Source organism: Geotrypetes seraphini, chromosome 6 (genome assembly GCF_902459505.1).
Source record: "Geotrypetes seraphini chromosome 6, aGeoSer1.1, whole genome shotgun sequence".
Taxonomy (NCBI): Eukaryota; Metazoa; Chordata; class Amphibia; order Gymnophiona; family Dermophiidae; genus Geotrypetes; species Geotrypetes seraphini.
In genome coordinates, this window is record NC_047089.1 from 4,381,893 (window position 1) to 4,409,044 (window position 27,152).

The 27,152-nt window shown below is 44.4% G+C and overlaps 1 protein-coding gene across 6 annotated transcripts in view; it reads left to right on the top strand.

The window, feature by feature from the left end:
• Positions 1 to 27,152, top strand: part of RHOG (ras homolog family member G) — an 87,084-nt gene that overhangs the window by 49,326 nt on the left and 10,606 nt on the right. The window contains exons 1-2 of one of the 6 annotated variants that reach the window (XM_033948368.1): positions 4,656 to 4,673; positions 9,081 to 9,224. The exons of 3 other annotated variants lie outside the window; for them this stretch is intronic. In XM_033948368.1, coding sequence (XP_033804259.1) covers positions 9,116 to 9,224 — 109 coding nt within the window. In that variant the 5' untranslated portion in view covers positions 4,656 to 4,673; positions 9,081 to 9,115. Of the gene's footprint in view, positions 1 to 4,529; positions 4,620 to 4,655; positions 4,674 to 9,080; positions 9,225 to 27,152 lie in introns of those variants that run through there. 2 more of the 6 variants (XM_033948373.1, XM_033948374.1) reach the window with 2 other exon arrangements.

Here is a 27,152-nt window from a genome sequence, read left to right on the forward strand (position 1 = left end):
TGGCTAGGAGGCCATCGTATAGTTTTTTCTGTTTTACTTCTTTGATCGGGGGGAGGGGGTGTGAATGGGGTGTGTGTTTTTCTATGTCTGATTGAGGTGGTTTGGATGAGGTGGTTATTCAGGTAGGTTGGGCTGTCTCCATTTAAGGTTTTAAATAACATACAGTAGAATTTAAATAGTATTCTTTCTTGGATTGGTAGCCAGTGTGAGTTGATGTATGCTTCTGTAATATGGTCGTGTTTCCTCAATGAGCAGATGAGTCTCAGAGCTGTATTTTGGATCAATGGAGATCACTCTGAGGAAAGTGATGTTACCAGTGGTGTGCCTCTTTGCGGATGATATCAAAATCTGCAATAGAGTAGACACCCAGGATGGTGTGAATAACATGAAGGAAGACCTGGTGAAGCTTGAACAATGGTCTGAAATTTGGCAGCTAAAATTTAATGCTAAGAAATGCAAGGTCATGCATTTGGGCTGCAAAAACCCGAGGGAACAGTACAGTTTAGGGGGTGAAGAACTTTATTTGCACGACAGAAGAGCTGGACTTGGGTGTGATTGTATGTGATGATCTTAAGGGATCAAACAGGTTGAAAAGGTGATGGTGAAAGCTAGAAGGATGCTAGGTTGCATAGGGAGAGGTATGGCCAGTAGGAAAAAGGAGGTATTGATGCCCCTGTATAAGACTTTGATGAAACCTTATTTAAAATATTGTGTACAATTCTGGAGTCCATACCTTCAAAAAGATATAAAAAGGATGGAGTCGGTCTAGAGGAAGGCTACTAAAATGGTATGTGGTCTTCATCATAAGGCTTGTGGTGACAGACTTAAAGATCTCAATCTGTATACTTTGGAGGAAAGGCAGGAGAGGGGAGATATGATAGAGATGTTTAAATACCTATGTAATGTAAATACGCATGAGTCGAGTCTCTTTCATTTGAAAGGAAACTCTGCAATGAGAGGGCATAGGATGAAGTTAAAAGGTGATAGGCTCCAGAGTAATCTAAGGAAATACTTTTTTTACAGAAAGGGTGGTAGATGCATGGAACAGTCTCCCAGAAGACGTGGTGGAGACAGAGACTGTCTGAATTCAAAAGAGCCTGTGATAGGCACGTGGGATCTCTTAGAGAGAGGAAGAGATGGTAGTTACTGCGGATAGGCAGACTAGATGGGCCATTTGGCCTTTATCTGCCATCATGTTTCTATGGTGTTGCACTGTGTGTAGTTGATGTGGTGAATTTCCCATTGCCCTTCATGTGATGCCAGTGTTTAATCACTGTTTTCAAGAGGCAGAAGGAGGAGGAATGCCTTCTATGGGATGTGGGGGTGTAAAGTTGTATACTTCACAGGAGTGGGGATTTTGTAGACTGGATAAGATCAGACCACTGGTCCATCTAGCCCAGTCTTCTACTTCCAAAAGTGGCAGAATCCCAAAGACTAGCAAGATTCTATACTACCAATCCCAGGGGTAAATAGTGGTTTATCTCAATAGCAGATTTATGGATTTTTCTGCTAGGAATTTGTCCAAATCCCCGCCCCCCTTTTTTTTTTTCCTAACAACAACTAAGTGGAGGGTGGCCACATGAAACTCAAAGGTTCTGGATTTCAAAATTGTGTACTTTAGTAAAATGGAGGAGTATCTGAAGAAAGAATTAATAGGATGAGAGGACATAAGGGAAGTGGAAAACAGTGGTCCAGGCTGAAAGGAGCAATAAAAATGGCTATCGACCTTTATGTGAGGGAAAATAAGTAAAAACAAGAGAGTGGTGGAGAAAATAAAGGCAAAAGAGTTGGTGTTCATGAAATATAAAAATACTCAAGATGAGGATCACAAATCGGAATACTGGATGAAAATGAAAGAAGCCAAGAGAGAGAAATGTCTGTCAAAAGCGCAGGCCAAAAAACAAATGACTAGAAATATAAAAATGGGAGACACATTTTTTTTTTTTAAAGTATATTAGTGAAAGAAGGAAGACAAAAATTGGAATTGCGAGACTGAAAAAAGCTAAGAACTGCTAAGTGGAAAATGATGAAGAAAAAACAAATGTGCTAAATATTTCTGTTCTTTGTTCAAGAAAAGAAAATCCTGGAGAAGGACCGTGCTTCATGGACAAAATTGCACATGAGAATGGAGTGGATACTGCACTGTTCATAGATGTGTTAGGATATTCTTTTTTATGGAGAGGATGGTGGATGCCTGAAATGCCCTCTCGAGGGAGGTGGTGGAGAGGAATTCAAAAAAGCATGGGATGAACACACAAGATCTCTAATTAAAATATATATGAGCAAATTTTCAGTCTGAATCCTGCAAATGAGATGGTTTGGATAGGTTGGAATGAGCTTCAACAACTCCATTAGTTGGAACCTAAGGACAATACTAGATGGATTTCTAAGATCTATGGCTCAGAAATAGCAAAGAAAAAAAGACACTTTAATTTAATAATGAACTTGTAAAGCACAAAATTCTAGGCAGACTGGATGGACCATTCAGGACTTTATCTGCTGTCATTTACATGTATGTTAACCCAGATACACCTACTGCTTTTACCCTATCCTTTGGCAATGAGTTCTGGAGATTAAGTATACATTGACTGAAAAAGTATTTTCTCCTATTCATATTAAAACTATTGCCACATAACCTCATGGAGTGTCCCCTGGTCTTTGTACTTTTTCCAACTCTTCAGCCTTTCCTCATATGAGAGGCGTTCCATCCCCTTTATCATTTTGGTTGGCCTTCTTCAAAACTTTTCTAATTCCGCTATATCTTTTTTGAGATGCGGCAACCAGAATTGCACACAAGATTGTCCAGATCATTATCTTCCATCACTTTCTATGTTACTATGATCTTGATCCATAGTATATATAGCTTTACAAGTTTATAAAAAATTTGACGATATCCCGCCAAATCAGGTTTCAAGGCGGTTTACATATTTTAAACAATAGTGGATACATAAATGATTTTTTTAAACATATAAACACATTACAAATAAACACAAGGCATGGACTAAACAAGAAAATAAGGAAAGGGGAAGAACTACAATATTTTGGATAGTAAAGAAGGGGAAGGGCAAGGAGTCATAAGGCTGGCATTGGTAAAAGGACAATCTTAAGTCAAAGGTGTCTTTGAATAGGAATGTTTCAAATTTGATTTGAAGATGATAAGTGATGTACTTTCTCTTAGGTAATTTGGAGCGGCAGTCACAGAAAAAAATGTTAATTCGCAAAATGTTGATGTGTTTTGAAGATGGGACTGAAAGCAGATTTTGATTAATGGAACGGAGGCAGCATTATGAAGAATGTGGGATTAAGAGTCTATTAATGAAGTCTGGCTGACCCGAGGCTCTAACTTTGTAAATCAGTAACATAGTTTTATACGTAATGCGATGTTCTACCGGAAGCAAGTGGGCGTTAATCAATAAGGGGGTAACATGATGAAATTTTCTCTTATTATATATCATTTTAATGGAAGCATTCTGGATAATTTGCAGGATTGAATGAGAATGTTAAGTGCAGAGGGGTCTAGCAGTTTGACGAGTGCAGATGTGTGCTGACACTTTAGTTTTGCTCAGACGTCCACACAGTAGTAGCTTGCCTTATGCCTAGAGGGACTCGGTCCAGGGCGGAGCTTGAGGATAGTGTGAAGACTATACTCAGCACTGATAACGCTGGAGACAAGGATCTGTAAGAGAGAAGGGGGAGTTTTCATGTTGATTTCTGGCTGCCTGGAGTCTTCTCATGTGACATCTTGTGATTCTCACACGATTCTCTTCCCTCGACTCTGCTGTGTAGCAACTGCAAAGTCTTATCAGAAGTGCATGCAGTTGAGCAGAGGACCAAAGGGTTCAGCCATTGCTGTTGCACTGAAACTCATAGTTAAATTAATGGTGGGGACAGTAAACACTGCTGTTAGTTCTTTTCAGTGAATGCATACGGCGCTATTAATTAATTAAATTCGATTTATATCCCGTCCTCCCACTAGCTTAGAACGGGTTACAAGCCAACATTCACAGTGGATTACATTGGACAGTACAAATGACAATACCGTAACTCAAAGACAAGTTTGGGAGAACAGTGATTTGAGGACAGCTTGGAGGGGGGTATTTAAGGAGATTATATTGGGTAGAAGAGTTGACACTGTAGTATCTTAAGCCCTAGCTTGGAAGAGTGGTGTCTTACAGTCATCTTGGGGGGGGGGGTGGTATTCAGAGGGAATTCCTTGGGGGAGAACAGAGAAAGGATCTAAGGAATTGGCAATTAGTGGAAGTTGGTAAGGAGGGGTCAGAGGGAGTGACAGCGGCTGGATTATTAGTTGAAGAGGAGGGTCTTCACCGCTCTCCGGAAGGTCATCAGTGAGTTCTGCAATCTGAGATGGTTTCAGAGTTGAGGGATGATGTGGCTGTGGGCCAGACCCACCCGGTTGCTGAAGATCTAGGATGTGGCTGGTGGGGATCCCTCCCCTCCCAGCGATTAATGGAAGCTGCTCAGTGCTGGCTCATTGCCTTCCCCCTGATGTAGGCCCGCCTATGTGGAAACAGGAAGTTGCATCAGAAGGAAAGCTGTAAGCCAGCACTGAGCATCTTGCATTGGTTGCTGCTCACTGCCAGCGAAGTGGTATTTAAAAGGTACACAGATTGGGGGTGGGGGAGTTGAGAGCCCGGTTTGCCTGGGGAGCACAGGTGAGAGTTGACGGCCAAATTGCCTGGGGCAGAGGTTGAGAGCCTAGTTTGCAGGAGGGGGGGAAGAGATGCCAGGCACAGAGCAGTAGGTGGAGTTCCTTTGCTCACCCACCTTGAGTCCAGCCTCTCCCAAAATTGGATGTATGCTGCCCTGATTGTAAAGTGCAACTTAGGCAGGGTTTAATTTGTAGATTAAATGGAAGTGGAACTGTGGAGCCAAAAGAGCCTTTGGTGGGCCAGGAGAAATGGGAGAAGAGGGGCTGGATTAGAGAGCATTGACTGTTCTTTGCTCTGCTCCAGACTCGCTGGCTCTCCTCTTCTTCCTTGCAGGCTGCCTGGAAAGGAAGGGATAGAGCAGAATGCCCCTGCTACACTGAAAATAAATGGTGGAACCCAATTCCAGGCCATCCCTCCCCCCCCCCAAAAAAAAAAAATTAAGTTCTGGCCATTGGTTTATTTTTGGCACGTGGACTGTAACAAGGTAAATTTTTGTTGGATCTGAAGAGAGCTCACGGGTGATGATATGCTACACAGGTCATTTCCCCGTTTGTGGCTACGATCTAAGCAGAGGACAGGCCCAGTTGAGCTTCAGAACCTAAAGAATATGAGTCGATGGAGGGGGTTACACGTTTCAACCGAACCCCATTGGAAGCATAATGTTTATTTATTGAAAGCTTCTGTACCACGACTAATGTCTTGGGAAGTCAATTCAGCAATGGTGGTATAATACTTGAGGTTCAGTACTTTGAAAGTTGTGCTCATAAATTAGCCTCTCTGAAAATTTCATTAAATGGATTTAGGGCAGGGAAATAAGTGCTTAGCCCTGATTTTCAGCACTAGGCTCATAAATTAGGGTCAAAGCCAGGCAAATAAATTTAGGCCAGCCTTTCAGCATAAATTTTAAGCTCCTAAATCGAGGTGAATTTTCAGCTGAAACCTTAATCTGCCAGTGTGGCTAAAAATTGGGCACAAACCGAGGAGCCAAATGTAGAAGGTCCAGCTATTTTGACTATTTAAAGATCCAGTCTAGCATTAATACAGGGGTCTCAAAGTCCCTCCTTGAGTCGGGTTTTCAGGATTTCCCCAATGAATCTGCATGAGATCTATGTGCATGCACTGCTTTCAATGCAGATTCACTGGGGAAATCCTGAAAACCCGACTGGATTGCGGCCCTCCAGGAGGGACTTTGACACCCTTGCTCTATGGGAACCCTCCAAGGGGCAGGGGTCTCAAAGTCCCTCCTTGAGTCGGGTTTTCAGGATTTCCCCAATGAATCTGCATGAGATCTATGTGCATGTACTGCTTTCAATGCCTATTCACTGGGGAAATCCTGAAAACCCCACTGGATTGAGGCCCTATAGGAGGGACTTTGACACCCTTGCTCTATGGGAACCCTCCAAGGGGCAGGGGTCTCAAAGTCCCTCCTTGAGTCGGGTTTTCAGGATTTCCCCAGTGAATCTGCATGAGATCTATGTGCATGTACTGCTTTCAATGCATATTCACTGGGGAAATCCTGAAAACCCGACTGGATTGCGGCCCTCCAGGAGGGACTTTGACACCCTTGCTCTATGGGAACCCTCCAAGGGGCAGGGGTCTCAAAGTCCCTCCTTGAGTCGGGTTTTCAGGATTTCCCCAGTGAATCTGCATGAGATCTATGTGCTTGCACTGCTTTCAATGCAGATTCACTGGGGAAATCCTGAAAACCCGACTGGATTGCGGCCCTATAGGAGGGACTTTGACACCCTTGCTCTATGGGAACCCTCCAAGGGGCAGGGGTCTCAAAGTCCCTCCTTGAGTCGGGTTTTCAGGATTTCCCCAATGAATCTGCATGAGATCTATGTGCATGTACTGCTTCCAATGCATATTCACTGGGAAATCCTGAAAACCCGACTGGATTGCGGCCCTCCAGGAGGGACTTTGACACCCTTGCTCTATGGGAACCCTCCAAGGGGCAGGGGTCTCAAAGTCCCTCCTCGAGTCGGGTTTTCAGGATTTCCCCAATGAATCTGCATGAGATCTATGTGCATGCACTGCTTTCAATGCAGATTCACTGGGGAAATCCTGAAAACCCGACTGGATTGCGGCCCTCCAGGAGGGACTTTGACACCCTTGCTCTATGGGAACCCTCCAAGGGGCAGGGGTCTCAAAGTCCCTCCTTGAGTGGGGTTTTCAGGATTTCCCCAATGAATCTGCATGAGATCTATTTGCATGCACTGCTTTGAATGCATATTCATTGGGGAAATCCTGAAAACCCGACTGGATTGCGGCCCTCCAGGAGGGACTTTGACACCCTTGCTCTATGGGAACCCTCCAAGGGGCAGGGGTCTCAAAGTCCCTCCTTGAGTGGGGTTTTCAGGATTTCCCCAATGAATCTGCATGAGATCTATGTGCATGTACTGCTTTCAATGCATATTCACTGGGGAAATCCTGAAAACCCGACTGGATTGCGGCCCTCCAGGAGGGACTTTGACACCCTTGCTCTATGGGAACCCTCCAAGGGGCAGGGGTCTCAAAGTCCCTCCTCGAGTCGGGTTTTCAGGATTTCCCCAATGAATCTGCATGAGATCTATGTGCATGCACTGCTTTCAATGCATATTCACTGGGGAAATCCTGAAAACTCAACTGGATTGCGGCCGTCAAGGAGGGACTTTGAGATCCCTGCATTAATATGTAGAAAACCTCAATAGAAAGTAGATGGGACCAGGCCGGAAAAGGTGATCCCCAAGAATGAATAATGTGGCAAGCTGCAGTAGAGAGTGAGGGAGCCAGAGCTGTTCCAGCCATATTAGCCCATGATGCTGGCTCTTCCTTTCATTATAGAGCCTTTGCTCAAAAGTTCCCCCAGATCCCTTGACAGCAAAGGATCCGGTCTTGAAATGCTCTGCTTCCTGGAGTGTGTGTGTGCTGCAGTCTGGAACAGCACTGGACACTAATCCGAGAGGTCCAGCTGCATCGGGGTTGGGATTAGGACTCATGGAGACGGAGTAAATGGCCCTAGATTCATTCAGTCGGTGAGACAACTTGCCCAAGTGGCAGGGAGCTTGCCCTGTGAGGGAGGGCGGCTATTGGACTCTTTCTAATGCATGTGCTGGCTTCCTCCCGGTGGAATTCCTTGGGCATGTCACATTTCCAAGATTCCTGCTGGCTGTTCCCTCCAATAGCACAGTCTTTTCCTTTTTGGACTTGGGCCAGCAAAGTCCACGCCTCGGTAAACCCTTTGCCTGCCTCGGCTCTCAAAGCTGGACTCGCTGACTGAACTGTCTCTCTTGGTTCTGTGCTATTGCCGGCACCTTCTTGGGAGCTGCAAAACCTGTCTCACTGTGATAAATTTGAGTGACCTGTTTCACATCTCTTGGCAGAAACTCCATTAACTGCTGTTGAAAGTTTTGTACTTCTAAACGTCTGACAGAATATAGCCTGCTTTAAAAGCTTTTTCTTGCCTTAAACTCACAGGATGCCAGACCTTTTTTTGTAGATTTAGAAAAGAGAAGATAAAATGATTTGAGATGTTCATGCAAAATACTTGAACACAGTCTAGCTTCCTTAGCTGGTTGCTTTTATGTCCAGCTCTCCTCTTGCCCACACCACACCCCTTGACTCTTCTGCAGTTGGGGGTGTTGGAGAGAGCGTGGTCACACACTGTTTATCCCGTGGGTGTGGTATGGATAACTCCAGTATGTCACCCAGTGGTACTTTGGATGTCGCCAAAGCTCGATTTATACTTGGGGAATGAAAATGAGCAGAGACAACTTGCTAATCTGTTGGGTTGTAATTGCCAAGAAGCGCATTCCCTTTATTTTTCTTCCTAAGGAAGCCAAGGGTGATTTAAAATTGCCCAGCCTCACAGATAGCACTCTATATAACATGCCCCCCTCCCCTCTTCCTTGCCTTTGAGGAATCCTCATCAGCGCAGAGTTACGACTCAGTATTTTCAGTTTTTAATCCTTGTGTTCTCATATCAGGACTTTTAGGGACCCCTGAGGAAGACAGCACTGTTGAAACACGGACCGTGTTGGGTCCACAGCTCCCAATGTTTTATGCGGATTATCAAATTGTATATTCTTCAATAAAGTTGCATCTTGAACATCACCATCTCCGCAGAGTTTCTGTTTTCACTGGATTTGCATTTTCTGTGGGATTAAGGGTCGATTTTTTGTTTGTATTTTTAAGCAAGCCAACCCAACATTCACAGCAGCAGAAAGGTGAGACAAAATAGGAAGCCCGGGATGAGCACAATTATTCGTAGTGGAAAAGCAGGGCTGGTAATTAAAAGAAATAGTGTGAGCTGACCTGACCTTTCGGGTATATTGTGGTATTAGAATGGTACCAAAGATTCATATGAGCAGCATGATGAGGAAAAGGCTGATATTCTAATCTAATCAGGATTTCTTAATCGCACTTACCCAGTACAGGTTCAAGGCGATTTACAAGACAAGAGGCCCATGCAGCATCATGGGAAATCGTACATCACATTGAGAGGAAGGTTATGTTGTTACAAGGTAGAGAGGAAAGCCAGTTCAATACGTTGTGGAGGATGGTTCCATTGTCAAGGTGAGAGACCTGAGTCACTGAGCTAAAAGGAATTTATCAAATAGGTAAGTTTTCAATATTTTCCTTAAGGCGAGGTGATTCAAGATTAGATAAGAGACCGGGGGGAAGTGGTCTCGGGAGAAAGAGCACTAGCAGAGAAGCTTTTACAGGTAAGCAGTAGTGACTGCAGCATGTGTAAGACTAGCAATAAAGTTATGTGAAATGACTGAATTATATAAGGCATATCTTGGAGTCCTGAGACAACCAGGGTAAGGCTGCTGGGAGTTGATGTGAGCAAAAATTTTCTGTTACATTACCTGATGGTATTATACACACTGTACGTTACAAATTAAGAATTACAAATATAAATTTTAAAAATGAAAAATAAGAAGATTTTTTTATTGAAAGGGCTTGAAACATTTTTCAGTTAGTTCTCAGAGGCCAGAATCTCCTTCCCCTGGTCAAGACAGAAAGCTGTCCTAAGAAAACAGATTTTGGTCTCTGATAGTTGGTCAAAAAAGTATTCAAAGTTTTTAAGTGAAAAGATATCATCTTAATTCTATTTATATTTATTAACCTTTATAAACACAGGTACCACTCTACTTTAACCTGAATTAAAAATAAAATTATTTTTTTCTACCTTTGTTTCTGGCCATTCACTTCTCTGGTTTCTGCTTTCCTCTTTAAATCTCTTTCCAGGATTTTTTTCTCTTTTTCCTTTTAGCTTTCTTCAAATTATTTTTCTACCTCTATGTCCAAATTTAACTCATTCTTACTATCTAGTCTTAAAGCTCCCTCTTTTTATGGTCTACCGGCAACTTTCTACCTCTTTCCCTGGCTCTCCTATTTTACTTCTCCTTATTCTCAGTCTTTCACTAACTCTGCCCTTTTTCTCTACTCCTATACAGTGTTTGCCTCCTTTCGCCACCTTTTCTTTCCCCTTCCGTCATTATCTCCCTCCTTTGTCTTCCCCCCCAAATATCTGCTCATTTCTCTCCTCTCTTCCATCCAGCATCTGCCTCCTCTCCCCCTTCCATCATTATCTCCCTCCTCTATCTCTTCCCCTTTCATACAGTTGGCCCTCTCTCCCCTTTCACTTCCCCTTTCCATCATCTCCCTCCTCTCTCTCTCCTCTTCCATCTATGCTTTTCTCCCTCCTTCTATACAGCTCTATATTCCCCCTCCCCTTTCCATCTAGCATCTCCTATCCCACCCCTTCCATATAACGTCTGCCCCCTCTCCCCTTCAGCTTCCATCCAGCATCTCACCTTTTAACTTCTCCTGTTCTATCATCTCCCTCCTCTCCCACCCCAACATCTGTCCTCTCTCTCTCCTCCCACCCCACTTCCACCAGTATTTACCCCATTTCTCCCCTAGCCCTCTTCCACCAACATCTGCTTCATGGCATCCCAACTGCTGCCGCTTTCTTGAAACAGCAGCAAACTATAAAACAAACCAGCTGCTTTCCCATACATATCTGCAGCTGCCGGCTTTGCCCCGGAAGAAGAAGCCATGTCAGAGAAGGCGGACCGGGAAGGTTCTGCAGCCAGTTTTTTTCCACTTTTCCACTGCTGTTGCTGCTTCATGAAAGCGGCAGCAGTACAAGAGGGAGGAGTGCTGGTCCCGACAGCTGCGCAGCCAGAGGGAACGTTGCGATAAATATTTGAAAGGTTTTAATTAGAGAATGACACAGAGACAAATTTGTCCCCGCAGGAACTTAATTTCCCCATCCCATCCCTGCGAGTTTTGTCGGTGTCCTTACCCCATTCCTAGAAGCTCTGCCTTAACCACACAAGCCTCAAACACTTATGATTTTAAAGTGTTTGAGGCTTGTGCAGACGAGGACGGAGCTTAGGCATTGGTGGAATGAGGCATTATGACATCACAATCTGAGCTCTAGAATGTTGCCACTTAGGATTTTAAAGCGTTTGAGGCTTGTGCAGACGAGGACGGAGCTTAGGCATTGGTGGAATGAGGCATTATGACATCACAACCTCAGCTCTAGAATGTTGCTACTTAGGATTTTCAAGCGTTTGAGGCTAGTGCAGATGAGGACAGAACTTGCAGGAATGGGGCAGGGACAGGAAAAGAACTTGACAGGATGGGAAAATGAGTTCCCGCGAGGACAGGGAAAAATTTCTCCCCGTGTCATTCTCAAGTATTAATGAACAAACAAAAGGCTTTTTTCAAAGGGAAGGAAGCTGTATAATTAGGGGACATAACCTGCAAAGAGGTAAACTCTAGAAGGCACATTTGAGGAAATAATATTTCACAGAAAGGATGGTGGATGGCTGGAATGCTATTTTGAAGAAAGTGGTGGAGACTCAGTGACCTTATCCAAAAAGGTCTAGGATCTCTGTATAGCAAGAGGCTTCCGCTTAAAAGAGCTGTAAAAGTAGGTTCTGAACGGCTGAGAAGGCAGCAGGACTGAAGCACTTTTGTCAAACGTCATCCGCTGTCATTTACTATATTTCTGTTGGAGGGGTGGGGAAATGGGCAACTTAGATGGGTGTTGGAGTCCTCACCTGCTTTCTACAAATAGGAGAACAGGGAAATAGGGACTTGCCCAAAACTGGTCAGAGCAACTAGCAAAGCTGGGATTGGAGCCCAGCCTCACATTCTAAAGAACCCATTATTGCTGGTATCATCTAAGTGGAGGAAAAAACAGCTTTGTAGTGAGGGGAGGAGAGGAATTTTAGATTCTAAACAGATACAGATGTTGCTGTAATGAGGAACAGCTGAGCAGAATGGCTGAAGGCCAGCGGAGAAGCATTCACATAACTTAGTTTTGGCTTTTGCAAATTCCCATTGATTCAGGCACAAAATCTTGGCAAGTGTTTCTTCATTTGTCATCATCTCACTCCCCCTTGTGCGTCTCTTCCTCTCCCTGTCTTTAACATCTTCAAATTCCCAGGAGAGCTCAGAACGGTTTACATGAGATCATCCAGGTACTCCAGCATTTTTCCCTGTCTGTCCCAGTGGGCTCACAATGAATCTAATGTACCTGGGGCAATGGGTGACTTGCCCAGGGTCACAAGGAGCAGCGTGGGTTTGAACCCACAACTCCAGGGTGCTGAGGCTGGAGCTTTAACCACTGTGCCACATTCTCCCTAGAAGCATTGTTGCTCATATTGGCACTGGGGTCTCCCCCCCCCCCATTCAGCATCCTGATATTTATTTTCCTATTACCCAGCCTTCCTAGAACAAGACATTGGAATAAGTATGTATGGAGGCGAGCAGGGAAAAATATTGCAAAAACCTACCTCAGTGCTTCATATTGCTTGCTTTCCTATCCTGGTAGAAGGCATCAAGGAGGTATGGATGGATATAACACATTAAAGATTAATCTATACAAAATAAAATATTTGAGTGGGGGTGGGGTTTGACTTTACCTATATTTTTGGAGATAAAAATCTTGGGCAGGGTGATTGATTCTAAATTAACTATGGAATAAATATGTGGTAAGGAAGACATTTTAATTAAATGGATTTGTAAATGTTTAGAACCTGGACATTTGAAATTGATGATGCACACTTTTTAGTATTATCTGTTGGATTATGTGAATGCTGTGTTACTGGGTTTACCAGATAGACTGCAAGTTTTAGAAACATTGATTTGGGGAGGGAGTTACACTGATCCTGTGACATCATATTTAGTGAAAACTTATTGGTTGCTTGGAAAAAAACAGAATTGAATTTAAAAGGGGTTGGTTTTTTTTTTAAATAAAGAAAATAACTTCATATGGAATGATACCCAGGATATGTGGGTCATTTTGTGACTTTTTAGGGCTCATTTTCAAAGCACTTAAGAAACTTATGGAATTTGGTATGTCTTAAGTGCTTTGAAAATGAGCCTCTTTATGTTCCAGGTCAAAGATTGAGATCAAAGTCTGAAATTTGGCTAGTCTTGCCAGCAGTGTCTATAATATGTCTGTAGTATAAAAATATTTTGGGTTGTGGCTCCACCTTATGGAGTTCTTTGATGAATCAACTTAGAGGAGGTTTAGATAGCAATTAAAACATAGTAAATGATGGCAAATAAAGACCTGAATGGTCCATAAGTTATATGCATTAAAAAATACATGATTAGATTAACTTGTCTCTGATATTTCTGGGCCGTAGACTGTAAAGCAGGGCTGCCCAAGTCCGGTCCTCAAGATCTACTGGCAGGCCAGGTTTTCAGGATATCCACATCAACATGCATGAGAGAGATTTGCATACCAAGAAGGCAGTGCAGGCAAATCTCTCTCATGCATATTCATTGTGGATATCCTGAAAACCTGGCCTGCCAGTAGATCTCGAGGACCGGACTTGGGCATCCCTGCTGTAAAGTCTAGGTTCTAAATGTTGAAGTTGCGTCCAAGTTCACTCCAGCCTTTCCAACCATCCCTTTGTTTACAGGACATCTACCATAAAGTCTGGCCAGTAACATCCTCCTGTTCCAAATTAGTGGAGTTCACATTGATGCTCACCCCAGCCCATCCTACACCGAATCACCATATATGGGACACAGACTGTTCAGATCTATCCAATACCGGCCTTAGTTCTTTAATTTACATCCTTCATTTTCTAATTAGAGATCCTCTATTTGTATGCCACGCTTTTTTGAATTCCATCACTGTCTTCCTCTTCCCACTTCCCTCGGCATTCCAGGCATCTACCACCCTCTCCGTGAAGAAGAATTTCCTAACATTGCTCCTGTCTTCCTCCCTGTAACCTCAAATTATGTCCTCTAGTTTTACCATTTTCTCTTCTTTGGAATAGATTTGGTTCTGTATTAATGTCTTTCAAGTATTTAAATGTCTGTATCATATCTCCCCTGTCCCTCCTCTCCTCCAGAGTATACATATTTAGGTCTTCCAGTCTCTTCTCATACTTCTTTTGGTTCAAACCTCTTACCATTTTCGTCACCTTCTTCTGGACCACTTCAAATCTTTTTATATCCTTCGCCAGATACGGCCTCCAAAACTGAACACAATACTCCAAGTGCGGCCTCACCAACGACCTATACAGGGGCATCAGACCCTTTTACTGCCTTCCTCTTGAAACATTTCCTAGATCCGTTCTTTGCTTTTTCAAAAATACTTTATTAAATTCTTGATGTATTTACAGAGTTCTAGATTTTATATTAAAGTGGACATTATGGATATTTTTGGGTGCTTTACCAGTTGGTAGGGTTAGGACTTAAATGTAGCTCTAGAACTGAAGTCATTCAACTAGAAACTTGAATGTCTCTGTGCATAAATCTGATGACAGTCAGAGCTGGCAGTAGCTATTAGAACCCAGCTTGGCCATCAGTTTTATTCTGAAGGTCTTTTCCGTTGATTTTTCTTGATCACGTTCCTTTCTCGTATCCTGAATGCCTGGTACATTTAGTTACACTACAGTGCCATAAAGTCCATTTATTTATTAGAATTTAGTTCAACGTCGGTTGCATTCAGGTATACTAGGAATTTCCTTGTCCCCAGGGGCCTTGCAATCTGAGTTTGTAGCAGAGGCAGTGGAGGGTTAATTGACTTTGCCCAAGATCACAAGCAACAGTGGAATTTGAATCTGGCTTCCCTGGCTGTTAGCCAATGCTGTAACCACTAGGTTACTCCTTGGTGCTTGCGTTTTTTTCCATATAGGCAGATGTCCAGGTTTACTTTTGACCCAGTTATCTGAAGCTCAGCATGTTCATGCTTCTGTGCCATATTTTGATGGTGCATTTAATAAGCTTTAATAAATGCAAGGTGTGGTAGACCTGGGGAATGCATGGACGCATGATGTCTCTTAATGGAGCAACCTGATTGTAGACTGGTTTTAGGTCGCTCAGGAATACCTGGGTATTTTGAGCATTTGGTTGTTTGTCGCTCATTGAACACAGAGATAAGGCAGCTGTCTTCCAGGAGCAGACGTGATTCTAGAAAATAGAACTAAGTCTAGTGAAAAAAATATCTCTACTGACTGCAATGTTCTTAGCTTCTCTGTTAAAATAAACAAGCTTTTCTAGTTCTGCAACGCCAACCCTGACCCATCTTGAGTCTTCCTTCCCATTGCCACTATTGCACTTTTTTCATAAGAACATAAGGAGCACCTTCACCGGATCAGACCTTAGGTCCATCTAGTCCGGCGACCCACACACACGGAGGCCAATGCTAGGTGCTCCCTGATGGAGACCTTGATTACCCGTATCCCTCAATGTGATTTGCAAGAAGATGTGCATCCAACTTGCGCTTGAATCCCAAAATTGTAGCCTCCGTCACAACCTCCTCCGGGAGAGCATTCCAAGCGTCCACCACTCGCTGTGCGAAACAGAACTTCCTGACATTTGTCCTGGACCATTATATGTTGCCAAAACTGTTGGATCCGTAAGAACTTCGCTCCACACCCCACAGACACTTTCACTGCCTTCCTCTTGAAACATTTCCTAAATCCGTTCTTGACCTTTCTTCACTCCATGGTGTCTTCCTGGATGAGTAGAAGCAGGCGATGGTATGCCCTCACCTTAAGGACTTCAAAGTAGGTTATTCATCAGTGTCAAACTTTTGCCCCATCTCTAACTACCTAGGGGGGGGGGTTATTCAAAAGAGCTGCACAGCTCATAAACTTCTTAGATAAAGTAACACCCTGCACCCCTGTCAGTTAACATTAGATGATCTTAGACAGTGGAAGAAATGCTCTTCTTGTCTCCCTTGACTTATCTGCTGTCTTTCACCTGGGGAATCACTCTACACGTCGTCAGCACTTGCTGATCAACACTTTTTAAATCTTACCTCTCTAATAGGACCTTCCCAGTTCAATGGTCCAAAAGCTTGCCCTCATCCAACGTCCCACTGGGTTCCATTTCAAAACCGATTTCTCTAACACTTCTCACACTGCTTATAGTTTTTTATATCACTAGGCTTTAGGGCTTTAGGTTTTTCATTTAAATGGATGACATTGAGATCCTTACTACCCCTCACCATTGCCACTCCTACTATGATTATTTCCTCCAATCTCCAAGATTTCTAAATAGCTGTACAAGAATGAAATGAAACTTAATAAATCTAAATCTGATGACATAATTTTCCTTAATGTAGCTCGTTTGCCCCCCCCCCCATACACAAAACCCTTTACGGAATCCATTAAATACACTGGGTAATTCTTGACCATACACTCATATTCTATGCCTAAATCTGTAGTGTTGTCACTAGATGTCATTTCATCCTAAAGTAAATTTGTTCTGTTCACGGGCCGAATTGAAGTGGAGGAAGAAATCTTTTTTCTAAAGGGTCCCATGGCGACAAAAGGGCATCCGCTAAAACTTAAGGTGGGAAAGATTTCATGGTGACAACAGGAAGTACTTCTTCACCGAAAGGATGACTGATCGATGGAATGGTCTTCCATGCCAGGTGGTCGAGGCCAGTAGCGTGCTCGACTTCAAGAGACGATGGGACAAACAGGTGGGGTTGCTACAGAGTTATGCTTAAAAGATGGATTCTCAAGGGAGGGAGGGTTCTTGAGTGGGCAGACTTGGGCCGCTGGCCCTTTTCTGCCGTCATACTCTATATTTCTATGTTTCCTTCTTGCCTTTGTCATTTCTCGTCTGGACTATTGTAACTTCCTCTATCATGGCTTTCAAGTTACACAATTGAGAACACTGCAGTTGGTACAAAACATGAGTTGCCCTACTGGGACAGATTGAAGGTCCATCAAGCCCAATATCCTGTTTCCAACAGTAGCCAACCCAGGTCCCAAGTACTTGGCAGAAACCCAAAGAGTAGCAACATTCCAGCGCTGAGATTGTGATGTCATAATGTCTCATTCCACCAATGCCTAATAGCCAACCTCAGCAGTGATGTCACAATAGCTTGCCATACTGGAACAGACCGAAGGTCTATCAAGCGCAGTATCCTGTTTCTAACAGTGGCCAACCCAGGTCCCATTATTTAGTGTCTTATCTTAACCTCGGTCCTTCTACACCATCATTCTTCAATACAAGGCTCGAGGGTCAGTGGCTGGGATCACTCATACTCTGATTCTTCCCTCTCTCTTTAAAGAGATATCTGTTTCCCACAGTTAACCGTGGGGAGGGGGACAAATTCTGTCCCCATGCTATTGTCTAAGGATCTCTGCATCCTAACAGAAGAGTATGATATGATCATAATAATAATAATAATAACTTTATTTTTGTATCCCGCCATACCCGGAAGAGTTCTAGGCGGTTCACCTCAATTAAACAAGGTTACAAGTGGTTTACATCAGTTGAGCGGGGTTACAAGCGGTTCAATAACAAATTGATCAAAGTTGCCGGGGGGGGGGGGGTGAGGGAAGGATGTAGAGGGGAGAGGGGTTGTTAGATAGAAGGGGCGTTGGGATCCTGGTCTTGGAAGAGGCGGGTTTTGAGTAGTTTTCTAAAGCCGAGGTAGTTGGGGGCCTTGAGGGCCATTTGGGATAACCATGGGTTTAGCTTAGTGGCTTGGAAGGCGAGGGTTTTGTCGAGGAATTTTTTAGAGTGGCAAAGTTTAAGGGAGGGGTAGGCGAAGAGTTGGATTCTGCGGGAGTCCTTGATGCTGTGATTCAGGGCGAAGTGAGGGATCATAGAATATAAATGTTCCGATCATAAGGTATGATATGCCCTATGTGTCAGAAATAATATTTTAAACTGTATTCTGTAGGATACATGCAACCAGCGATAGTTTAAATATAATGGCGTAACATGATGTTCATTTAGTTTTCTATACCAGGGGAGCTCAGAACAGTTTACATGAATCTGTTCATGTACTCCAGCATTTTTCCGTCTGTCCCAATTATAATTGCCTAATAATTTTAATGCTGAATTTTATAACATTTTTAATCTCAATTCTGCCTTCAAACAGCCTTCACACATGATATTACAATAATCCTATTTTGATATTAATAATGTGTGAATCGGTGTATGTAAGGCCTTTTCATCAAGAAAGTTTCTAATGGAGCGCAACATCTTAAGGGTGGTAAACCCTTTTTTAATGATATGTCATTTGATCACTAAAAGTTTGATCATTGTCCACCAATTCTCCCAAGTATTTGAATTTCTTTTCTCATAAAATTGATGCTTTTGGAACCAGCCGATCATAGCCTTATCAATATTCAAGACCAGCCTATGTTTCTTCAAATGAAAGAGAATGGGACTTGTATCATTAAGAAGGGTATTACGAGCAGGACGAAGGAAGTTATCATGCCGCTGTATCGTGCAATGGTACGGCCGCATCTGGAGTACTGTGTCCAGTACTGGTCACCGTACCTCAAGAAAGACATGGCGGTACTTGAGGGAGTACAAAGAAGAGCAACCAAACTGATAAAGGGAATGGAAAATCTCCCATATACCGACAGATTGAAGCAGTTGGGACTTTTCTCCCTGGAGAAGCGAAGACTTAGAGGAGACATGATAGAAACCTTCAAGATCCTGAAGGGCATAGAAAAAGTAGACAGGGACAGATTTTTCAAATTAAGGGGCGCCACAAGTACAAGGGGGCACTCGGAGAAATTGAAAGGGGAAAGGTTTAGAACAAACGCTAGGAAGTTCTTTTTCACCCAGAGGGTGGTGGATACATGGAACGCGCTTCCAGAGGCTGTTGTAGACAAGAAAACACTAAATGGTTTCAAAGAAGGTTTGGATAGATTCCTAGAAGAAAAAGGGATTGGGGGGTATAGATAGGTATAGACCATTGCTCAGGCAATGGGCCTGATGGGCCGCCGCGGGAGCGGACCGCTGAGCAGGATGGACCTATGGTCTGCCTCAGCGGAGGCAACTTCTTATGTTCTTATACCGCCTTTTTTTTGTGGTTACGCATTCAAAGCAGTTTACAGGTCTTTATTTTGTACTCAGGGCAATGGAGGATTAAGTTACTTGCCCAGGGTCTCGAGGAGCAAACAGCCCTGGAATTCAGTCCCACAATCTGAGGGTGCAGAGGCAGCAGCTCTACCACTAGGCCACTCCTTACCACCTTGCCAATAAACAAGTCTGTAATGTTAAGTCTAACGTGTTTGGATCTACTCTGGCTGTAATGTTAAAATATCATCTGCATAGCAGTATTTATTTATTTATTTATTCAATTTTCTATACTGTTTTCCCTGGGGAGCTCAGCAAGGTTTATATTAATTTATTCAGGTACTCAAGCATTTTTCCCTGTCTATCCCAGTGGCCTCACAATCTATCTAAAGTACTTGCTCAGGGTCACAAGGAGCAGTGCAGGATTTGAACCCACAACCTCAGGGTGCTGAAGCTGTAGCTTTAACCACTGCACCACTCTAGAAATCAAAAGGTAGCAAGAGTGAACCAAGTCTAGGACAATCAAGCCATTGTGACATCACTGATTAGATTGGCTCTTATTGGTGGAATGAGGCATTATGATGTCACAATAGCAGCTCTGGTTATCAAAGACTGAAACTTTTTATACTTATTTATTTATTCAATTTTCTACATCGTTCTCCCAGGGGAGCTCAGAAAGCATTTTTCTCTGTCTGTCCTGGCGGGCTCATAATCTATCTATGTACCTGGGGCCTTGGGGGGATTAAGTGACTTGCCCAGGGTCACAAGGAGCAGCATGGGTTTGAACCCACAACCTCAGGGTGCTGAATCTGTACTAGCTTTAACCACTGCACTACACACTCTCATTCCAAAGTCTGGAATCAATGTTAATAGGGATGCCAGAAAAATATTAAACAGTACTGGCGATAATGAGGTACTCCACATTTCATTTGATGTATCATTGACCTGTCTTCCTTTATAACTACCTGAGATGTTCTATTTAAAATATTCCAGTTGATAATAAAATCCCTCTTATCTTTTAGTCTTGACGCAGCAAATCATGGTCCACCAGATCAAAAGCTGAAGGCAACCCCTAATACCAGACTCTCACTATCAAGTATCTCATGAGTCTCATATAAGAAATGTAATGATTGTCTTCCTGCATGAAAACCCGCCTGTCCGTGGATGTAACACATTAATATTTTCTATATACCTTTGAAGTTGTTCGAGCATTACCTGTTCAGATACTTTAGCTGCCAGACACAAATTGGATACTGGTCTAGAGTTGTAAACCAAATTGGTCTCAAGATGGGATGAATCACAGATCCTTTCCATTAAAAAGCACTTTTCCCGAACTCGGACTTTGATTGCTACCATTGTTATTAGCAATGGTTAATCTGAGGTTTTCAATCTATAGCGATTTTTGACAATTTAATCAATGAAGGGGGTAACTCAAAGGCTTCCATAACTAATTAAATGTCCAAGATTGAGATCCCTATCTTTCCATCACCTTCATCCTCCCTGTCTTGTCTTGTCTTTGACTCATCTCTCTCCTTCTTCTCTTCTTATATCCAACAGACTACAATATCACTAAAATCAGACCCTTTCTTTTTGATCACACTGCCAAGACACTCATCCGTACCCTCATCACATCTCGACTAGACTACTGCAACCTGATTCTCACTGGCCTTCTGCTAAACCATCTCTCTCCCCTTCGATCTGTTCAGAACTCTGCTGCACGCCTCATATTCCGCCAATACTGCTATGCCCACCTTACCCCTCTCCTCAGTTCACTTCATTGGTTCCCTGTCTGTTTCCATATACAGTTCAGACTCCTCTTACTGATGTACAAGTATATTTGCTCCACAGCTCCTCAGTATTTCTCATCTCTCCCCACATTCCCCCTCCTAGGCACTCCGCTCATCCGATAAGTTTCAAGTTTATTTAATTTTTGATATACCATTTATCAAAAACATACCTAAACAATTTACAATTATCAAAATACTGTTAAAATGAAATTAAAAAGTGGACGGGCAACGAAACAAATTGACTTACTGGCAAAAGAGAGAAGTGGGAAAAGGTGAGAATAAGAACATAAGAATTGGGTCCAACCAATGGTCCATCGTGCCCAGCAGTCCGCTTCCGCCGCGGTTCCTAGGTCAAAGACTAGCGCCCTAACCAAGACCAGCCCTACCTGCTGCTCCTTATGACCCTGGACAAGTCACTTAATCCCTTCATTGCCCCAGGTACATTAGAAAGAGTGAGATACCACTAGGATAGATAGGGAAAAATGCTTGAGTGCCTGAACGTAAACCATTTCACAGCATAGAAGAAAAAGAAGAACCAGTCGTCACAGTGCAAAATATAAGTACAATAAGAAAATGAAATCATGAGAGGGGAGGGGTCTGGAGCACTTCAAAAGAAGCCATCTGCACGAAAGCTCGTATTGAATAAAGCATGTCAAAATGAGGAGGCATCTTTAAGAAGGAAGGGGGTGACTGAGTCTCTCTTATCTGTCCCCCCTCCTCTAGGGCCAACTCCAGACTCGGTCCCTTCTACTTTGCTGCACCGAATGCCTGGAACAAACTGCCTAATTCGGTACGACAGGCTCCCTCTCTGGCAATCTTCATTTCCAAACTCCAGCCCACCTTCCTTTAAGCACCAATATCGCTCTTCTCATTTCCTCTGTAATTGCCCCCCCCCCCTCATTCCCTGTGTATTGATGCGTCTTTTTGTCCAGAGTCTCTGTCTTGACTAGATCATAAGCTCTTTGGAGCAGGGACTGTCTCTTCTGTGTTTTGATGTACAGCGCTGCGTATGCTATAAAGTGCTCTAGGACAGCAATTGTCCATCGCCTGTTTGTTCTCATTTGTTCTATTTATAGGTATCTGTGACTGTGACACAATCTATTTATTTTGGAAACAAAATAATCTCCTAACTCTTACCCTGTGGTCTTTGACTATTTCTATTCTTTGTTTTTCTATCTGGCGTTGTGTCCTCATTAATCGGCTTACTAAAATATATTTTCTTTTGGCTGCCTGGATCTGATTCCTCTAAGAATCCCTCAAATCCAAAAACTTCTTCTTTTTCCCTTCATATCTGCGTGGGACTTGTGCCATTGTCTCTCTAGATGTCTCAACTGCTTTTTTATAACATGATAGAAACTTTCAAGATCATGAAGGGCATGAAGAAGGTAGACAAGGATAGATTTTTCAAACTACGGGGAACCACAAACACAAGAGGGCACTCGGAGAAACTGGAAGGGGACAAGTTTAGAACCAATGCCAGGAGGTTCTTCTTCACACAGAGGGTTGTGGACACATGGAATGCGCTCCCGGAGGAAGTAGTCGGGCAGAGTACGCTACAGGGATTCAAAGAGGGATTGGATGGATTTCTGAAGGATAGGATGATTGAGGGATACAGATAGGGGTAGATATTAGTATGGAAAGAGTATAGATAAAAACAAGGGGGCTATAGGGCTAAATCATGATAACCTGACAGGTCATGGACCTGAAGGGCCGCCGCGGGTGCGGACTGCTGGGCGCGATGGACCTTTGGTCTGACCCAACGGAGGCAAATTCTTATGTTCTTAAACCTTCCTAGAACCATCCCTTAAATTAATTTCTGGCTCTACCTCGTTTCTTAAGGTCTGTGCCCATGTTTCAGACTGTTGTTCTACAGCTAAGTTTCAGAAACAGCTGATTCAGCCGGCATCCAGAAGAGAATTGGGCAAATTCCTGGAGTAAAAGGCCTTCAAAACTTATTACCCAGGTAGATGTAGAGCTGATACTCATCCCTGGAAATGAGGTGTGAGATGTAAAATAGTAACGGAATTCAAGATGCTCATAGAATCCCAAGTGCAAAGAAGTGAAGGAAAAGCCAGTGAGATAACTGGAGTCTGTGGCATTGCATCAGGAAGACCTGAGGGGAGGGGATGGCCCTTGCCTTTGAGGTTTACAGGGGGCACTTGCCCCGAGTCACAAGGAGCTGCAGTGGGAATCGAATTCGCAACCTCTACCATTCTAGGAATCTGCGAGGTGCTTAGCTCTGGAACATCCCTGCTGTTCCAATAGTCAACCTTTCATAAGCACTTTGGTTGATCGGATTATTCACCTCTATTATAGTTTTGGGTTTTGACCCTCCTTCACCATTGCTTTCCAGGTAGGGCTTCAGGCAGGATTAGTTTTCAGAGTGTCCACAATGAGTAGGATCAGAGAGATTTGCACAGTGTGGTAAGGAACATTTTTTGTGGCTTTTCAGGGCAGAGCCATGGTTGCTTCTTTGCGTCATCGTATTAATGTATAACTTTTTAGATCTGAGCTTATGTAGAAGACTTTCTGGGCTCAGTATTCTCTTTTCTTGCTAGTAAGAAGACCCCCTGGCTTTGTGGTGGAGACATTCTCATGCCTTTACCCTGCTTAGAAGAAAGTATTTCCTTTAGGAGCAGCATTCTTCTCCCAGCTGCTTATGAGCTGTGACGAGAGTGTTCCTTGTGGCTTCTGAGACTGTGGTTTGAGCTTGGGAGAATCTTCTAAATTTTGGAAGATCAAAGCTTTCGGAATGGCTCGCTATGTAGACCCCCCTCCCATTGCACCTGAAGTCTGTGATTTGTTTTAACATGTTTCTTGAGGTTTTTCAGATTGTTTGTGGAGACCCTTCCTCATTCTTTTGCAAGGATCCCTGGAGCTGAACTATAAAACACTGGTTGCCTTTTGAAACCAGGGTGCTATTTAAATTTGCTTCAAAACATTGTTCGGCTTGACTCCAGTTTACCTATCTTCACAGTTTGAACTATATGGGATGAAAAAGTCTGCTTGAAAAATGAATTTCTTTGCCTATCCTACACTAAAACATTGTCGTTGCAAACGTTTTATCAAGAAATCTTTTATATTTTGGGCAGGCAAATTGAACAATTGGTTAAGTACAATAATTTCCTAGACTCTGTCTTATTACACTTTTTGAAAATCTATGAAAACGCATCTTTTTGAAAAATTAGTAAATGAAATGTCAATTATATTCTGTATTTTTAAAGAATGTATTGTCACTGAATTGTTCAGTCTCTCTTGAATGTGAACCGCCTAGAACTAAATGGTATGGTGGTATATAAGAATAAAGTTTATTCTAAAACACTATTAAACAAAAGTGATCTTTTAGTTCCATTCCATTAGTAATAGGCTTCCAGTCCTGGTTTTGCCCTTGTTGCTAAGACTCTATAGGTCCAGTGAAGGTATGAGGTGAAGCCCAGTTTGGGCAAAGCTGGTTTATACGAAATGGTGGTATTGTTAATGTTGACCTCATCTGGGACATAAATGAATCTCTATGAGCTGCCTTTCTGTGAATTCCTAGTTAAAGAATACAGTGGTGCCTCACACAACGAACTTAATTGGTTCCAGGAGCAAGTTTGTTATGTGAAACGTTCGTTATGTGAAACGCGTTTTCCCATAAGAATACATGTAAAAAAAAATAATTCGTTCTGCAGCATAAAATATGCTAAGATGACATAAAAAAAGATAAATTTTTGGTTATTATTTTTATTTAGATACATCTAAAAACATAATTGTTTTTTAAAACAACACACATTTTTTAAATTTAAAGACAGACTAAGTAGAGTCTAATTTTACAGTGAGAGAGGGCAGAGTCTCAGCGGCAAAAACTGGGACTTAACTGTTCATTTTTTTTTTTTTCCTACCGTGTTTCCCCGATAAGGCAGGGCCATCAAATAAGACAGCCCCCCCTTTTTAGAAAAAAATGTAAAATAAGGCACCCCCCCGCAAATAAGCCACCCACCGATACCTGCGCTTACCCGAATCGGGTGGTACGGTGGGTGACTCCGTGTGGTCCCTGGCACCCCCGACACGATCGGGGCAAGAGGGAGCTCAAGCCCTCTTGCCCCCCGACTCCCCGACACGATCGGGGCAAGAGGGAGCTCAAGCCCTCTTGCCCCCCGACTCCCCGACACGATCGGGGCAAAAGGGAGCCCAAGCCCTCTTGCCCCGCCGATTCCCCAACTCCCCGACAATATCGGGCCAGGAGGGAGCCCAAGTCCTCCTGGCCACGGCGACCCCCTAACCCCTCCCTGCACTACATTACGGGCAGGAGGGATCCCAGGCCCTCCTGCCCTCGACGCAAACCCCCCTCCCCCCAACTACCGCCCCCCCCAAGAACCTCCGACCGCCCTCCCAGCCGACCCGCGACCCCCCTGGCCGACCCCCACGACACCCCCATCCCCCTTCCCCGTACCTTTCTGTAGTTGGCCGGACAGACAGGAGCCAAACCCGCCTGTCCGGCAGGCAGCCATCGACGGAATGAGGCCGGATTGGCCCATCCGTCCCAAAGCTCCGCCTACTGGTGGGGCCTAAGGCGCCTGGGCCAATCAGAATAGGCCCGGGAGCCTTAGGTCCCTCCTGGGGGCAGGGCCTGAGGCACATGGTCGGGTTGGGCCCATGTGCCTCAGGCCCCGCCCCCAGGAGGGACCTAAGGCTCCCGGGCCTATTCTGATTGGCCCAGGCGCCTTAGGCCCCACCAGTAGGCGGAGCTTTGGGACGGATGGGCCAATCCGGCCTCATTCCGTCGATGGCTGCCTGCCGGACAGGCGGGTTTGGCTCCCGTCTGTCCGGCCAACTACAGAAAGGTACGGGGAAGGGGGTTGGGGGTGTCGTGGGGGTCGGCCAGGGGGGTCGCGGGTCGGCTGGGAGGGCGGTCGGAGGTTCTTGGGGGGGGCGGTCGTTGGGGGGAGGGGGGTTTGCGTCGAGGGCAGGAGGGCCTGGGATCCCTCCTGCCCGTAATGTAGTGCAGGGTGGGGTTAGGGGGTCGCCGTGGCCAGGAGGACTTGGGCTCCCTCCTGGCCCGATATTGTCGGGGAGTTGGGGAATCGGCGGGGCAAGAGGGCTTGGGCTCCCTTTTGCCCCGATCGTGTCGGGGAGTCGGGGGGCAAGAGGGCTTGAGCTCCCTCTTGCCCCGATCGTGTCGGGGAGTCGGGGGGGCAAGAGGGAGCCAGGCGGAGAGAGGGCAGTTAAGCAGTGCCTGCGCGGAAGGATGCAGCTCGGGCGACTTCGTTGTGTGAAACGAAGTTCGTTGTACGGATCAAGACATAAAGTTCGTTGTGCGCAGCGTTCGCTGTGCGAGGCGTCCGTTATGCGAGGCACCACTGTACTTTGTTTCTGAGCTCAGTTACTGCAAGCAGGAGATGGGACATGATGCACAGGGTGTGCTATTTCTCAGCTGATTTTTCTGGGCTCATCCTCTACAGGAAGATTGCAACCTGCACTTCCTGTTCCAATTACACTCTGTAGCTGAGAGCAAAGAGAGAATGCATTTTAATAGCAACTAAGTCTGATATAAGCAAAGAAATCCATTGAGACTCCTGTTAGAAAAAAAAGTTCATGATATTCAGTGGCGTACCAAGGGGGGGGCGGGGGGGACGATCTGCCCTGGGTGCAAGGCCCGAGGGGGTGTACAGCTGGCCACTTACCGGGGAATAGGCTGCCGCCGGGGAAAGGCTACCATTGCCGTCATCATAAAGAAGCAGGCACCAAATTCTCCCTCCCTGCTTCTCTTCCCCGAGCCGAGTAATTCTAGCCGTCCGACGTCAATTCTGACGTCGGAGAGGATGTTCTGGGCCAGCCAATCGCTGCCTGGCTGGCCCGGAACGTCCTTTCCGACATTAGAATTGACATTGGGCAAGCAGAGTTGGCCCGCGGGAAAAGAAGGAGGGCGAATTCGGCGCGGGCCTGTTTCCGATGGCCAGTGGCAGCCTTTCCCCGGCAGTGGTGGTAGCGGCGGTGGCATGGGGGAGGGAAGGGAGAAAGAAAGAAAGGGGTGGGGAGCCAGAAAGAAAGCAAGGGGGGGGGGACAGGGATCCAGAAAGAAAGAAAGGGGGAAGGGTGAAAGAAAGAAAAAAATGGGGCATGGGGAAAGAGAGAAAAAGACAGATATAGAGAAAGAAAGGGGGCATGGAGAGAGAGAGAAAGAAAGAAGGGGGCAGGGTGAAAGAAAGAAATGGGGCACAGAGAGAGAGAGAAAGACAGACATACAGAAAGAAAGGAGGCATGGAGAGAGAAAGAAAGAAGGGGACAGGATGAAACAAAGAAAAAATTGGGGGAGAGAATGAAGTCTGGAGGAGAGGAAGCATACAGGAGGCTGAAAGAAGGGAAGAAATATTGGATGCACAGTCAGAAGAATAAAGTGCAACCAGAGACT